Below are 14,263 nucleotides of genomic sequence, written 5' to 3'. Positions count from 1 at the left end.
AGGTGATCTCTATTACAATTTTCCTTTAAAGAAGTTCTCAAATCTCAGAACGGTTTAACTTGATATACTGGAAGTATTAACTTTGAAAGAAAGTACTAAAGTTATTGCTTTAAACTGGAAAAACCTATGGTCAAAAATCTTTTTAAAAGAGTTCATTAAACAGCTATTCTTCCAATTACACTCTTGTAACTGCAGAGAAAATGTTCAAGCACATAGTAAACATCACTCTTTCGAATGACAGAACAAAGGCATATGTTATTAAGATGTATGGCTTTTTTTGGTGATTGTTATTACTACCCATAGTCATTACCGTTTGACTGAAAAAGGTTTTTACAAAACTCCACTTCCAAAATTAACATTTTTATTAAATCAAGTTTAAAAAAAATGTTCACTGTAGAAAAGTCAACAAGGGTTTTAACAAAACCAAAATATACCCTTTCATACAATATATGTATATATTAGCAGCAAACTACTTCTGAGATTTTCTTTTATGTTCTTTTAGTTATTTTAAAGAGAGCATAAACAATGCATGTTAGTATGGAATGTCAACTAATAACACTCTTTATCTTTCATTCTGTGATTTAGGCCTTCTAGTACAAGTTATTTTATGATTCTCATTAATAAATATGAAGAACAAACCCAGTTTTGACTAAAAAGTAGTGAAACAGAATAGCTGGTAGCATCCATCTCATTACTTCATAGTCATGCATTATCTTTGAGAATAACAAATGAGCACCATATAAACAAGGTAATTATGTACGTGTGTAAATTCAATTTTAAGGTGTAATAGTAGCCAACTAGACCACTTAGCATTTGACTGTTACCTTTTAAAAGTTGGGTGATATACAAAATTTTAATCAAATCAGATAAATACGTCAATCCCATATTGCTTGTATATTTAAAAAACCTTAATAGAAATTCTGTAGATAACCTGACAAACTGCATGCATATGTGTGTATATATACATACAAAAGCGTATGCATATATACATATACATCTTTAGCTTTGAATGAATTTCTAAACTGAGATGAAGCCAAACCTCGTAGACGTAGAATATGATATCACCAACTGAAAGTTTCTCATGAAAGTTTCATCTTAGCTAAAGAGAAATACTGGCAATTGAAAACTCTGAGGCCAAAGAGCTGTACTTCAGCTTAATATACTTTAGGTTTACAAATTAGTCAGCCAAACAAACAGGATTTGAAATGACCAACTGCCCACCAAAGAAATTTTTCTCTTAATATTTCCTTCTAGAGCAAAAAGGAAATATCTTTACAATGAACTTTCACTTTTTAAAGAGTTATAATTATTAAAGAAATCTCACTAGTCTTCAAAAATACTAAACATTATATAAATACAATTTTCTTATAGTTGAATTCTTCAGCTAGAATCTGTATTAAAAAAGTTTCCTTTGGATTGTTTCATTTAGCACTTCAAGTCTCCATTCTGCAACTCTGATAACTGGCTCAGATTTGGTAGGTTTATATCAATCACATCTTTCAGGATGTGCTACTGGGTGTTACCTGTGTACAAGAACATCAATGGGAGAACTGCACCAAATTCCAAAAGCAACATAAGGAAAAAGTCAAGAATGTATAATATAAAAAAGTTAAGTACAACAGGGAATCCCTTTTTTCCATTAATGAAATATAATCCTTTCAATATTTTTAAAGAATATGTCCTAACTTTCACTTTTTAGATGGTTCACCTTTATTTTTTAATTGAAAAACTAAATCAAAAGACTGAATTACTTTTATTAATACACACATCAAGTTATTGAAACGGTGACTTCATGTAGTTTTCCCCTTAAAGATGGCACTTGCAGGCACAAAGATGCAGAGATGTCTACAGCCTTCAGATGTTTACTTGAAAAGATTCCTCAACAGCAGTTTGATATTGGGTTTCCTCATCTAGCTGAAGATTCTAAAAACAATGACATTAACATGTCAAAAGGAAAAACATACTCACTACTCAATACTTTGCCCAATACATTACACATACTTGAAATGGTTTATGTTTATACTATAATATATACTCTCCTTTAAAATATAAGATTTAAATACCTGAACTTTAATAAGTAATTAATTTCAGTTGTAATTATTTAAGAATAATTGGTAAATACATAGGATCAGCAGAGAATGAAATTTCAAAGTTATAATGACCTTATGATAAGGCCATTAATTAAAAGTACAGTTAAAAGTAACCCACAATCATAAGTGATAAATTCTGTCATCTCTAGAAAAGAATGCCAAATGTCTAAAAATAAATTCATTTTAAAGAAAATGAGCATTTACTGAATTAAGAGCACTGAATGGCAGTTTTGTTTGTTTGTTTGTTTGTTTTAAGTTTATTTATTTTGAGAGAGAGACAAAGTGTGAGTCCGGGAGGGGCAGAGAGAGAGAGAGAGCGAGAGCCAGAGAGAATCCCAAGCAGGCTCTGCACTGTCAGCACAGAGCCTGACACGAGGCATGAACCCACAAACCGTGAGATCATTATCTGAGCTGAAGTCAGATGTTTAACTGACTGAGCCACCCAGGCACCCCAAATAGCAGCTTCTTAATAATAACACAAAGCTAAAAACTATTGCTCAATCTTAGTTATATCGCTACTTTCACTTAAACAATTCTGCTTACTATCAATTATGTCCTATTGGTTTGCTTTAATAGGCTTCCACTTGACAGTCCTAATAATTAAAATTACATACTCTTCTGTGGCAAAAAAAACCCCAATCTGACAATTAGATCAAAAGTGGTTCACAAGATAGATTTTTGTTTTTTCAAATCATAGTTCTCCACAGTAAACATTTATTTAAAATGAGAATTTAAGAATCTATAATTATTTCATAAAAATGCTAAAATTATAAGTACATCTGAATTTTACATACATTTGAGTTATTTTAAAACAATATGACTAAATATGCAAATTCCTCAAAATAAAGAAACATTTATCAAGAATGATATAACTGCAACATTGGAGAGCAAAGTGTAAATTCTGTTCATTCCATTGTCAGAACTGCACATACCTGTGCTTATTTCCTAAACTGGAAAACAAGTATCAGCCATTCTTTGTCAGGATCAATATTGAATTAGGTAAGGTTTTAATTCACTGAAGTTGAATAAAATGTAATTTCACAATACAACAAATCATCTAATTTTTTAAAAAAATTATGACACATTTAGAAGGTAGAAAGTAACCACATGTTTTGCTTTAGGGATGCATTTTTACATTATGTAACTTCCCTTGTGCACCCTGTTAAAAGCCATCAACTAAGACCAGAATCTACTCAACCTGGCTCCACTTAATAATTAAGCTCCCTCACTTTTAAAAAAGACTGTACCTCATGTGGATACAAGAAATCTATTATAATAAGCAACTTAGTATAAGTTGAGAAATACACTCTCCATCTGTTGAACCATTTTTACTTCTCTAAGCAGGTACAGTTATCCCTTAAATCTAGACAGTTTTCATATAAGTCATCATCTGGACAATCTGGGAGTCTGCTCTTCTTATATTATAGGATGTGAATAGTAAATTCACCTTTTATCACTCCCACAAACCAAAGTTCACCTAGATTACAAAAACAACAGAACCTGCTCTATAACCATCCAGTATGATACAACAGCTGGTCTCAAAACTCAAGTCTAGATTGAAAAAGTTAACTTAACTTGAATATTTAAGCAGTATTTTCTTAAGCTTAAAGAATTTCACTTACCACAAATTCTCCATAATCAAACTGATGTCTCTGATTTAGATGACTAACGAAATTTCTAGTAATCTGGCTAGGATCTCCCCAAGGAAGAGACACACAAATAGGACACGTCTATAAGAAACAGAATGTTTTAAATAAAAAATAATGAAAATAACCAAACATACAAATTATTGAAAGTATTAAAATAACATAGGCTTATGTTACCGAAAACATTTACATGAAAACCATTTCTAAGATCCAAATTTTAGGAAAAGATCACTTCTGGACCAAATTACCTCAGATAAATTATAGTAATATAATTCAACACAATAAAAAGATCTTATACATTCTATTACTTTAAACTCTGATTACACAACTGTTTGAATAGAAACAACACACCCAATCTTAATTGCTAATTAATAATACCAATCATAGTTGCTATCATTAACAAGTACGTAATCTCACTTGAGCCACAAAGAACTATAATTATTATGACTTTTTTATAAGTAAAATGAAAATGAAGTAAACTTTAAATTGTATCAAGGTTTTAATGAGGACATACTAAAAAGCGAATGTACTGAAATGAAATAAGAAGAAACTTTTGGTAATTGGATTCCAGCCAAAGTCTGTGCTGTGTTAAATACAATGCAGAAACAAAAATCTGCTAGTGTGATATAAAACAAATGAAATCTCTTAAATGTGAGATTTTTCCTGGAGATATCTTTGGCAATTGTATGTTTATTTAACAGTAACTGACCCTCTCCTAATGAGCAAAGTAGGTGGTATCTCCCTTAGTGCTATGTGAGAGTTTAAGGGCGGCCTCAACAGTTACTGAGGTGTATTCTTTCACGCTTTTTTCTAGTACATCCACTAAAACTGCTTAGAAATATCTATAATCCTTAATTTATAAAATTTTCCTTCTACTCTTATTTCTGAAGAAAATATTTATGTATCAAAATGTACAGCTGAAAAGGAAGTATCTCTTCCAGTTCAGTTTCTCCTGTTCCATCCACAGGTGAAATCACTTACCTATGTAACTCATGTTCCAAAAGAGGACTTGTAGGACCATTACCACAATCTTGGAATCCCGCACTCCACTCTGTCTCCCTCATTCATCAAAAAGGTCTCACCCCTTTCTTACACAGCCTCAAAATGGCATCAAAAAGATATGTATGCATCAAAAAGAAAGTACAATTCTTTTCCTTCCTTACTTTATGCATTCATACACTAGATTCTGCAAGGATACAATTAAAAATACCTACTGACTTTATACTTATTTATAAGCGTTTTCACCTGCAGCAGATCCACCAGATCAGACCCAGTCGTTTGCATTCTCTAGACTAAGAAACCGAGAAGCCCCAATAAAGTTTGGTTCTGCCACTCCTCAAATGAATCCCCAGCTCACCTTTCATTATTTCACTCTCCTCCGGGCTATTCTCCTACATTACCCTTACAATAAGCATCTCCCTTTTTATAAGTGAGTTACTGGAATTTTAAATATCTCGTTTTGCTTCACAGTCATCAATTTTTTGTTGACCTAAACCTACCTTAATGATAATGCCCCATCCAAATTTAAATCAACTCCTTTCCCTTGTACACATGAAATGAAATAAATGAAACAGTGTATTTAAAAATGCAGAAGAACATCTTAAACATATGTACTTACCACAGGAACTATCTGAAATAAGTGATTACTGTTACAGTGATCCAGTAAACGCTGCCTGGTAAAATTTGATTCTTGACACAAGGGACACTTAAAGGTAGGATGCCCAGAAGAGCTATAAAACAATTTTAAATGAATTGTACTTAATTTGAAATTGTAACATAAAAATGATGCTTTCCTATTCTGACCAATTACTGTAAGTTTCTTTTTAAAAAAGTTATACTTATTAGACTATTTAAAATTTTGAAAAAACTATCTTCAATAAATCATCTACAACAGATGTTCCCAAACAATCTCAGTTTACGTACCCTTAACCCTTAAAATGTCTCAGTACATTTTTTTCATGGTGCCTCAAGGCCTAAAACAAAACAAATCTAGCTGTCCCACTTATGAAACAGTTAGGTCCAAACAACTTAAGTGTAATCGTTTGTGTAAGGCCAACAGATGTCACTATAACTCCCCTGAAAGTTGTACATATCCTGTGGTGTCCCAGTTTGGACACCCCCGTTATCTAAGAACTCAAAACTTTTAAAAGACTCCCATCAAGATCATATCTTTAGCTTATCCCAGTCTCTAGCAATCAAACATACAAAATTCATAAGAAAAGTGAAAAACAAAAGCATCAATCATCAGAATGATCAACATTTCAAAACATTTTGAGGATCACACATCAATGATGTTTAATACCCCAGAATTTCAACAAGAGACAGTTCAATATTGACAACTCTACCTAAATTATGCATGGAAGAAACCTGACCACAGTGAAAAAGGAGAGCTAAAAAGGAGAGCTATTCTAATTTAATGTGATCTGTAAAAGCACCTGCAGCATTTATTTCTAAATTCCCAACTTTTAGCATTGTCTGATGAATTCACTAAGAAAATTTAATTTAAAAAATCTATTTTTATAAAGTGATAGATATAATTTACTAAAGTAGCAGAATTTTCAAAAGCTTACCTTGTATTCTCTTGATAAGTTTCTGTGTTATCAGACGTAGATGTTTCACTCCTATTACTTAAGAAACATAGAGGGGGAATAGTTAATACTTCAAGTAATAAAGCACATTACAGATTCATTAACTTGAATTGCTAATGAAAATGACTAGTCCGAATTTGTTTTAAAGCCTGAACTTCAAATAGTCCTGAACTATGAAACAATTATGGCATCATTTACTTTTTAAATAAGTTTGAGTAAGACGACTGTTTATTAAGTCCTTATGTCCTTTAAAATTAATTTATGCAATTGCAAATAAATAATATAGAATTTTTCAGGATTATCTTAAATCCATAGCATGGTAATATTTCCCCAGGTCCTTCAGGCTTTCACAGTAAGAGACTCTTCTACCTAATCTACTAAGTTACTGAATGCTGGGGCTGAGGCAAGAATTTGTGAACTTTTTGACTTGTAACTAGGATATGGTTTAAAGCTATGGCCTCCAACGTGGAGTAGGCGTAAGAAAATATTTTTGAAAATATTTAAGAAAATCATTATGTTCATATTTTCCAAAAAGGAACTAGGCTTTCCAACATTTAATATACAGAACCATTTGACATCCTCACTTGGACCCTGTGCCAGAGCCAAATGTCATATGCAGCATTAGAGAAATCCAGAGGAAAGAGTGGGTATATTCTAAATGGGAACTGTCACTTAGGCATTACAGAACTTCATCAGTGTGGTCAATTTTATAGAAACAAGGCCTTTCAATAGCAGAAACATTAAAACAGAAATGAAACAAGAAGCGGGCAAGAAAACTGTACCCTACAGAGATTTTCTCTTATATCTCAACACCACAGTTAAGAGAGTTGTTAAACTTAGAAAACTGGTTATTCATATTTTTACAAAAACAAAAATAAAAAACAAGCAGTACTACTATACCATCTCAATAACAGATGTTATTTTCTTTTTGATTTTTTAAAATTTGTTTTTCATAATAAAGCTATATACAAGAAAGTTGTGTATATACTGTAGGCACCCTCCCAACGACAGCTCCTTCTATGAAGATAACCATGTTAGCTCTCCACACAGATCTTATGCTGAGCGAGCAAGCAAGCTTCCCAGTTTCTACACCCAAAGAGACTATTAAACCACTATTTTCTGCACCTTTCCAGCAGATTTCCTCTGTCTCTTCAGGTAAAGGTGGTATTTTAACAATGTGGATGGAGACTAAACACCTTTTTAAAATAACTCAGTCAGAGACTGCATTTATTAAAGAGATGTTATGATTTTGTCACCAAAAACAGTATGTATCACTTATCTTAAAAAATATCATATCAATATTTTTAAACTTTGTAACAGATTTTTCTAATTGCTTTAAAAATCTTCCAAATAAGGGCACCTAGCTGGCTCAGTCAGTACAGCATACATCTTGATCTCAGGGTTATGAGTTCAAGCCCCACAGTGGGCACTGAGTTTACTTTTTTAAAAATTTAAAAATTAAAAAGTAAACAAAATCTTCCAAATAAAGGGGCTCCTGCGTGGCTCAGTCAGGTGTGCATCTGACTTCAGCTCAGATCATGATTTCACGGTTCATGAGTTCAAACTCCACATGGGGCTCGCTGCTGTCAGCCTGTCAGCACAGAGCCCACTTCAGATCCTCTGTTTCCCTCCTCTCTCTGCCCCTCCCCAACTTGGGCTCTCTCTCACATAAAATTAAAAAATAAAATAAGAACATTAAAAATATCTTCCAAATAAACACAATCACGGGGTTTTGAAGGTGCCCTTTAAAAACAGTTTAACAGGGGCGCCTGGGTGGCTCAGTCAGTTAAGTGTCCAACTCTTGGTTTCAGCTCAGGTCACGATCTCACAGTTTTGTGAGTTCAAGCCCTGTCTCGGGTTCTGTGCTGGCAGCACAGAGCCTGCTTGGGATCCTCTTTCTCTCCTCTCTCTTCCCCTCCCCTACTCGTATTGTCTCTATTTCTTTCGAAATAAATAAATAAACTTAAAAAAAATAAAAGCATTGTTACAACTTCTGATTGCTTTGTAATAACAACTATAACATCATTAAGGAAGATGAAAATTTCAACAAAAGCTCTTTTGACATTTAGTGAGTGAAACTGAAAATTTTAGTAATCTCAACCTATGACATACTCCTTCCATTCAGATCTGTATCTTTTTTGTATGGTAGGTATATTTTTCAGCTATGACAGTCATCAAAATCAAGTATCAATGTAAAGTAAACATAGTTCCAAATCTCTGATTATGTCACAGTGTTTAAGATTAAAAAAAATTTTAGGAAGTACAGTCAACAACACTGGTTTTAGTGAAAGTATTAATAAAACTTTAACAATAAAATATTTTATACCATTAAATAAAGCAAAACTTATTTTAAAGTAACGATTTCGTCTTTATCTCACTTAAATTTTGCATGCTTTATAACATAAAGTATCAGTATTGTAAAAATACATGCATAGTTTTTAAATAAACATACACACAGTAGGAATGCATGCCTGATTTTTTTCACTGATGAGATATGAAATCACAAAAGTGATTTAAAACATTTTAATATCAAATTTAACGCTCTTTTAAAATGCTTTCTCTCTCTTCCATTGCCCATATAGTTCTGTTTTCCATTACAACTCTCATTATCATCATTCCAGCCCTTTCTAGTCATTTGTATCATGTCTATTACTGGTAGCCTACTCATTTACTCCAGAAATGCATCAATGTGTTCAATAACAGAAAATCTATCACTGACAGTATATTAACAATTAAAATTAAAAAAGATAATTTCATTTGATGCAGAAAAATATCATCCAATAAAATTCAATCTCTATAATGTAAACAAAAACAAAAAAAAACCCTCTGATCATTCACAAAGCTTTTAAAAGTACAAACGCCTAGGGGAACCTGGCTCAATCAGTTAAGCATCCAACTCCTGATTTCAGCTCAGTTCATGATTTCATGGTTCGTGGGTTGGAACCCCACGCAGGCCTCGGCCCTGGCAGCCTGGAGCCTACTTGGGATTCCTCTCTCTCTCCCTCTTTCCCCTCATACTCTCTCTGTCCTTTCTCCTGCTTGCACTCTCTCTCTCAAAATAAATAAACATTAAAAAATAAATACAAATGCCTAGACTCTAGATATCACAATATCTGGGAATGGAGCCAGATGTATATATATATATATATATGTGTATATATATATATATATATTTTTTTTTAATTCCATTAAAGATTCTGATTTGAATAGAACCATTTAAGGAGGAAATCTTAAGTTGAGAGTGATAGCATCGTGACACAGATAAAGAATAACTATGTTAGGTTAAAAAAAAAAACACTGTAAACATAATAGAAAATTCTAGATGCATTCCCACTTAAAATGAAGAACAAGAAAAAGGTGCCTCCTATTTAATATCAGATAGAGATCTTAGTTAATGCAATAAATTATGACATGAAGCACTAAGAGACAAAACTGTATAAAAAACAAAATAATTTTCCATTTAATAAATCTAAAAAAATCTACCATTATTTGGAACTCTTAGAACTAATAAATCAACAGTTGCAAAATACAACCTTAATGTATAAATCTGTACTAATCCTAATCACTAGGAATAACCACTTAGATTATGAAACAGGAAAAAACTCCATTTGTATATTAACAAAAACTATACACTTTTCGGAAAAGATACAATAAAACATATTTACACATGCTCTAAACAGATTTCTTTTAGCATATTTTTTAAATGTTTATTTATTTTTGAGAGAGCGCATACACAATGCAGGGAGGTGCAGAAAGAGAGACACAATGTGCAGCAGGCTCCAGGCTTAGAGCTATGGGCTCAAAGCCCAACCCAGGGCTCGAACCCAAGAACTGTGAGATCATGACCTGAGCCAAAGTCGGACGCACAACCAACTGAGCCACTCAGGCGCCCCTCTTCCAGCATATTTTTTTAAAAATGGGAGAGAGAGGTGGGAAAAATCAGTACCATATGATGTCAATTCTCTCCAAATTAATGTATTTTCAATAAATTCAACCTCTATATCGCCTCTGATCAAAATCTCTACAGAGATTTTCAGGAGACTCAAAAGTCTGATCCTAAAATTCATATGGAATAGCAAAGGATCAGTAACAGCAGAGAGTGTTTTGTAAGTAAAACAAGGTGGGAAACTTTCCTTACCTGACATTAAGACTCACTGTTAAAGTCATAGTAATTAAGATAGCCTGATACTAGACAATAAACAAATAGACCAATAGAACAGAATAGAGATGTGTAGGACTGAAATGGCATTGTAAATCAGTGAGAAAAAATGGACCCAATGAATGGTACTGGGACAAATGACTAATCACGTGGGGAAAATTTTTCCTGTCACATTATACATCCAAAATAAATGTGAAAAGCATAACTTTAAAATGTTAAAGAAAAAATATCTTATAACCTGATGTAGGAAAAGATTTCTCAAGCATGACACAAAAAGCAAAAATCATAAAGAAAATAACTATATTTCTATATATACATACAGAAATATAATATATATTTTAGTATGTCAAAAGACACCATAACAAGACTAGCCAAAAACTGAACAAACGCATTTGCAATCAGGAAACAAAAGCAAAAACAGACAAGCAGGACTGTCTCAAATTAAAAAGCTTCTGCACAGCAAAGGAAACAAGAAGTGAAAACATGACCTACAGAATGGAAGAAAATATCTGTAAACCATGTACCTGATAAACAGTGAATTTACAAAATATATAAGAAACTCCTACAACTCAACAGCAGACACTACCAACCCAATTACAAAATGGGCTAAAAACTTGAATAAATAATTCTCCAAAGATAATCTACAAATGGCCAACAGGTATATGGAAAGATGCTCAAGGTCACTAATCATCAGGGAAATGCAAATCAAAACCACAATGAGCTATCACTTCATACCTGTTATGATAGCCATTATCAAAAGAACAAAAGACAAGTGTTAGTGAGAGTGTGGAGAAACTGTATATTGTAGGTGGGAATACAAAAATGGTGCAGCCACTATAGAAAACAGTACGGAGGTTCCCCCACAAAAAAAACAAGCAAAACTACCATATGATTCAGCAATCTCACCTGTGGGTCTTTATCCAAAACAACTGAAATCAGGACAGTAAAGAAATATTAGCATTCCCATGTTCACTGTAGTGCTATTCATAATAGCCAAAAGGCAGAAACAATCTTGTGAATGCATAAAGAAACAAAGATGTGAATGGATAAAGAAAATGTGGTATATACATACAATGGATTATTCACCCTTAAAAGGAAATCCTGCAAATGAATGAATCCTGCAGATGACAACATGAGTGAACCTCATGTTATGCTAAGTTAAATAAGGCCAGTCACAGTACAATTTCAGTTGCATGATTTCAGTTACATGAAGTTAAGTAGACTAGCCAAACTCATAAAAGCAAAGAATAGAATGGTGGTTGCCAGAGGCTACAAGAGGATGAAATAGGGAGTTACTAATCAACATGTATAAAACATAAGTTACGCAAGGCAGGTTCTAGAGATTTGGGGTACAACATTGTGCCTACAGATAACAATACTATTTTATACACTTAAAAGTCAGTTAAGAGGATAGCTAGCTAGCTCATATTAAGTTTGTTTTCCAAATTTTAAAAAAAGGTAAGGGGGTGCCTGACTGGTTCAGTAAGAAGAGCGTGCGATTATTGATCTCAGGGTTGTGAGTTTGAGCCCCATGTTGGGAGTAGAGATTACTTAAATAAAACTTTTTTTAAAAAGGAAAAAAAAGAATTAAAATTATGTATAACTATGCCATTTAATGCTAAATTAAACTGTGATAGTCCTTAAAGCAAAGTTTTCAAAATACTACAGTATCCCATTTCTAGTCTTTTAAAAATATAAAGAAAAACCTCAAGTTCTATGTTTATGTGTTTTACAAAATGGCAAAAAAAAATTTAGTTCTGAGTAAAAATATATATATATATATATATATTTGTAATGCATATAATAAAGGATTATCATCCATATTATATAAAGAAGGCTTATGAATAATGAAAACCCATTTCATATAATACTTGTACCAGATTCTTTAATAAAGATTTAGCCACTAAAAATGTTCAACATCTTGGAGAAAAGATGACAATGTAAGATTGCCTTCAACTTTAATTCAGTCTTTGTGAAGAGCTATATTTGGACTAAACTGTATGAATCCACTGATACCTACTTATTAATGTTTACAAGGAGTCAAAATTAGTAGGAAAAGCCTACAAACAGACCAAACAATTTCCAAGGAAGATAAAATGTGTCTGGTATCTTAATGATTACATTCATCTTCCTTCCCACTCCTCCTCATCCTCACTTCTAGAGGCTAAAGAAAACAGAAAGCATGCAGTCTTATATACTAAAATGAGAATTTTATTGTTGTGAGCTACAAATGGCCTTAACTAGCACTGCTATATAGTTATTATGATGAACTACCCCATACTAATGCAATAATTTTGTTAAACATCCTCCAATATTTATTGCTCCATAGTACACAGTTTTACCCTGAATGATTTGACTGAAACTAGTGGGCTAGTTTATTTCGGATTACTCAACTGGAAGTTATACTACTACATACACAGAAAAGGGGACTGTGTCTGTTTTGCTCATCCCTGTACATTCTATAACATGTAGAGTATGCCCAGTAGTTCAGAAAGTATAATAAATCTGTGTTGAATTAATAAAATGATCTATGGATTTATTTTGAAATTTCGTTACTACTGAGATAGGTACATTCTTAAACACCACTTTAAGAATTTCCACAGTCAAGGGGCACCTGGGTGGCTCAGTCAGTTAAGCGTCCGATTTCAGCTCAGCTCATGATCTCACGGTCTATGAGCTCGAGCCCCACATCGGGCTCTGTGCTGTCAGTTCAGAGCCTGGAGCTTGCATCGGATTCTATGTCTCCCTCTCTCTCTGCCCCTCCCCCACTCACACTCTGTCTTTCGAAAAATGAATAAATGCAAAAAAAAATATTAAAATTAAAAAAAAAAAGAATTTCCACAGTCATGGAGTCAGAGTTTAAATCATCCATTTGTACTTATGAAGGAATACTGTGAACTGTACCCTGAGAAAACATATGTGCTCTACTCTTAGGGAGTCCCTTGACTTTGCCATGGAGAGGTCTTTATTAATAAAGTAATGAATTTTCAGGGTGCCTGGTGGCCCAGTCGGTTAAATGTCTGACTCTTTTTTTTTTTTAATGTTTACTTATTTATTTTGAGAGTGAGAGAGAGAGAGAGAGAGAGAGCATGCACATGCCCGCGCGCACACACACACACACACACACACACACACACACACACGTGGGGGAAGGGCAGAGAGAGAGAGAGGGAGAGAGAGAATTCCAAGCAGGCTCCAAGCTATCAGCACAGAGCCAGACGTAGGGCTCAAACTCACAAACCATGAGATCATGGCCTGAGCCAAAATCAAGAGTAGGATGCTTAACCAAGTGAGTCACCCAGGCACCCCACGCATCCGACTCTTGATTTTGGCTCAGGTCATGATGTCATGGTTTGTGAGATGGAGCCCTGCATTGAGCTCTGTGCTGAGCTCAGAGCCTGCTTGGGATTCTCTCTCTCTTTCTGTGTCCCTCCCTGCTCTCTCCCACAGGTGCATTTTCTCTCTCTCAAATAAACTTAAAAAAAAAAAAAAAAAAAAAAAGGCAATGAATTCTCATAAAATGCCACCAAATCCTCAGCTATTAATTACATGGCTCTGCTCTTTATCAGCAATATAAAATGTATCCTCTCTCCAGACAGAGAGTACTTACTTGACAGAGAGTAAGACCTAAATTCTCCAAACTGAGATGTTTATTAAAAACTTAGCAGCTAGCAAATAATCTTCATGGAGAACTGCATGAATATATAGATCCTGTCCATTCGACCACCACCCCTAGATTAAGCCAGAATATCAGAAATTCAGAGAAAAGCCCCTGGAAGG

At 33.6% G+C, this 14,263-nt stretch overlaps 1 protein-coding gene across 6 annotated transcripts in view; it reads right to left on the bottom strand.

The window, feature by feature from the left end:
- Positions 1 to 1,737: 1,737 nt before the first annotated feature.
- The window catches only part of RNF138 (ring finger protein 138), a 30,142-nt gene continuing 17,616 nt past the window's right edge, over positions 1,738 to 14,263 (bottom strand). For 4 of the 6 annotated variants that reach the window (XM_042911495.1, XM_042911499.1, XM_042911497.1 and 1 more), the window contains 4 exons: positions 6,307 to 6,363; positions 5,355 to 5,466; positions 3,713 to 3,820; positions 1,738 to 1,923 (listed from right to left, as the gene is read on the bottom strand). In XM_042911495.1, the coding sequence (XP_042767429.1) occupies positions 1,855 to 1,923; positions 3,713 to 3,820; positions 5,355 to 5,466; positions 6,307 to 6,363 (346 nt within the window). In that variant the 3' untranslated portion in view covers positions 1,738 to 1,854. The remainder of the gene's footprint in view (positions 1,924 to 3,712; positions 3,821 to 5,354; positions 5,467 to 6,306; positions 6,364 to 14,263) is intronic. The other 2 variants (XM_042911496.1, XM_042911500.1) reach the window with 1 other exon arrangement.

Source organism: Panthera leo, chromosome D3 (genome assembly GCF_018350215.1).
Source record: "Panthera leo isolate Ple1 chromosome D3, P.leo_Ple1_pat1.1, whole genome shotgun sequence".
NCBI lineage: Eukaryota > Metazoa > Chordata > Mammalia > Carnivora > Felidae > Panthera > Panthera leo.
Note: the sequence above shows the minus strand (reverse complement) of the source record. Positions and strands in the feature narration are given on the sequence as shown.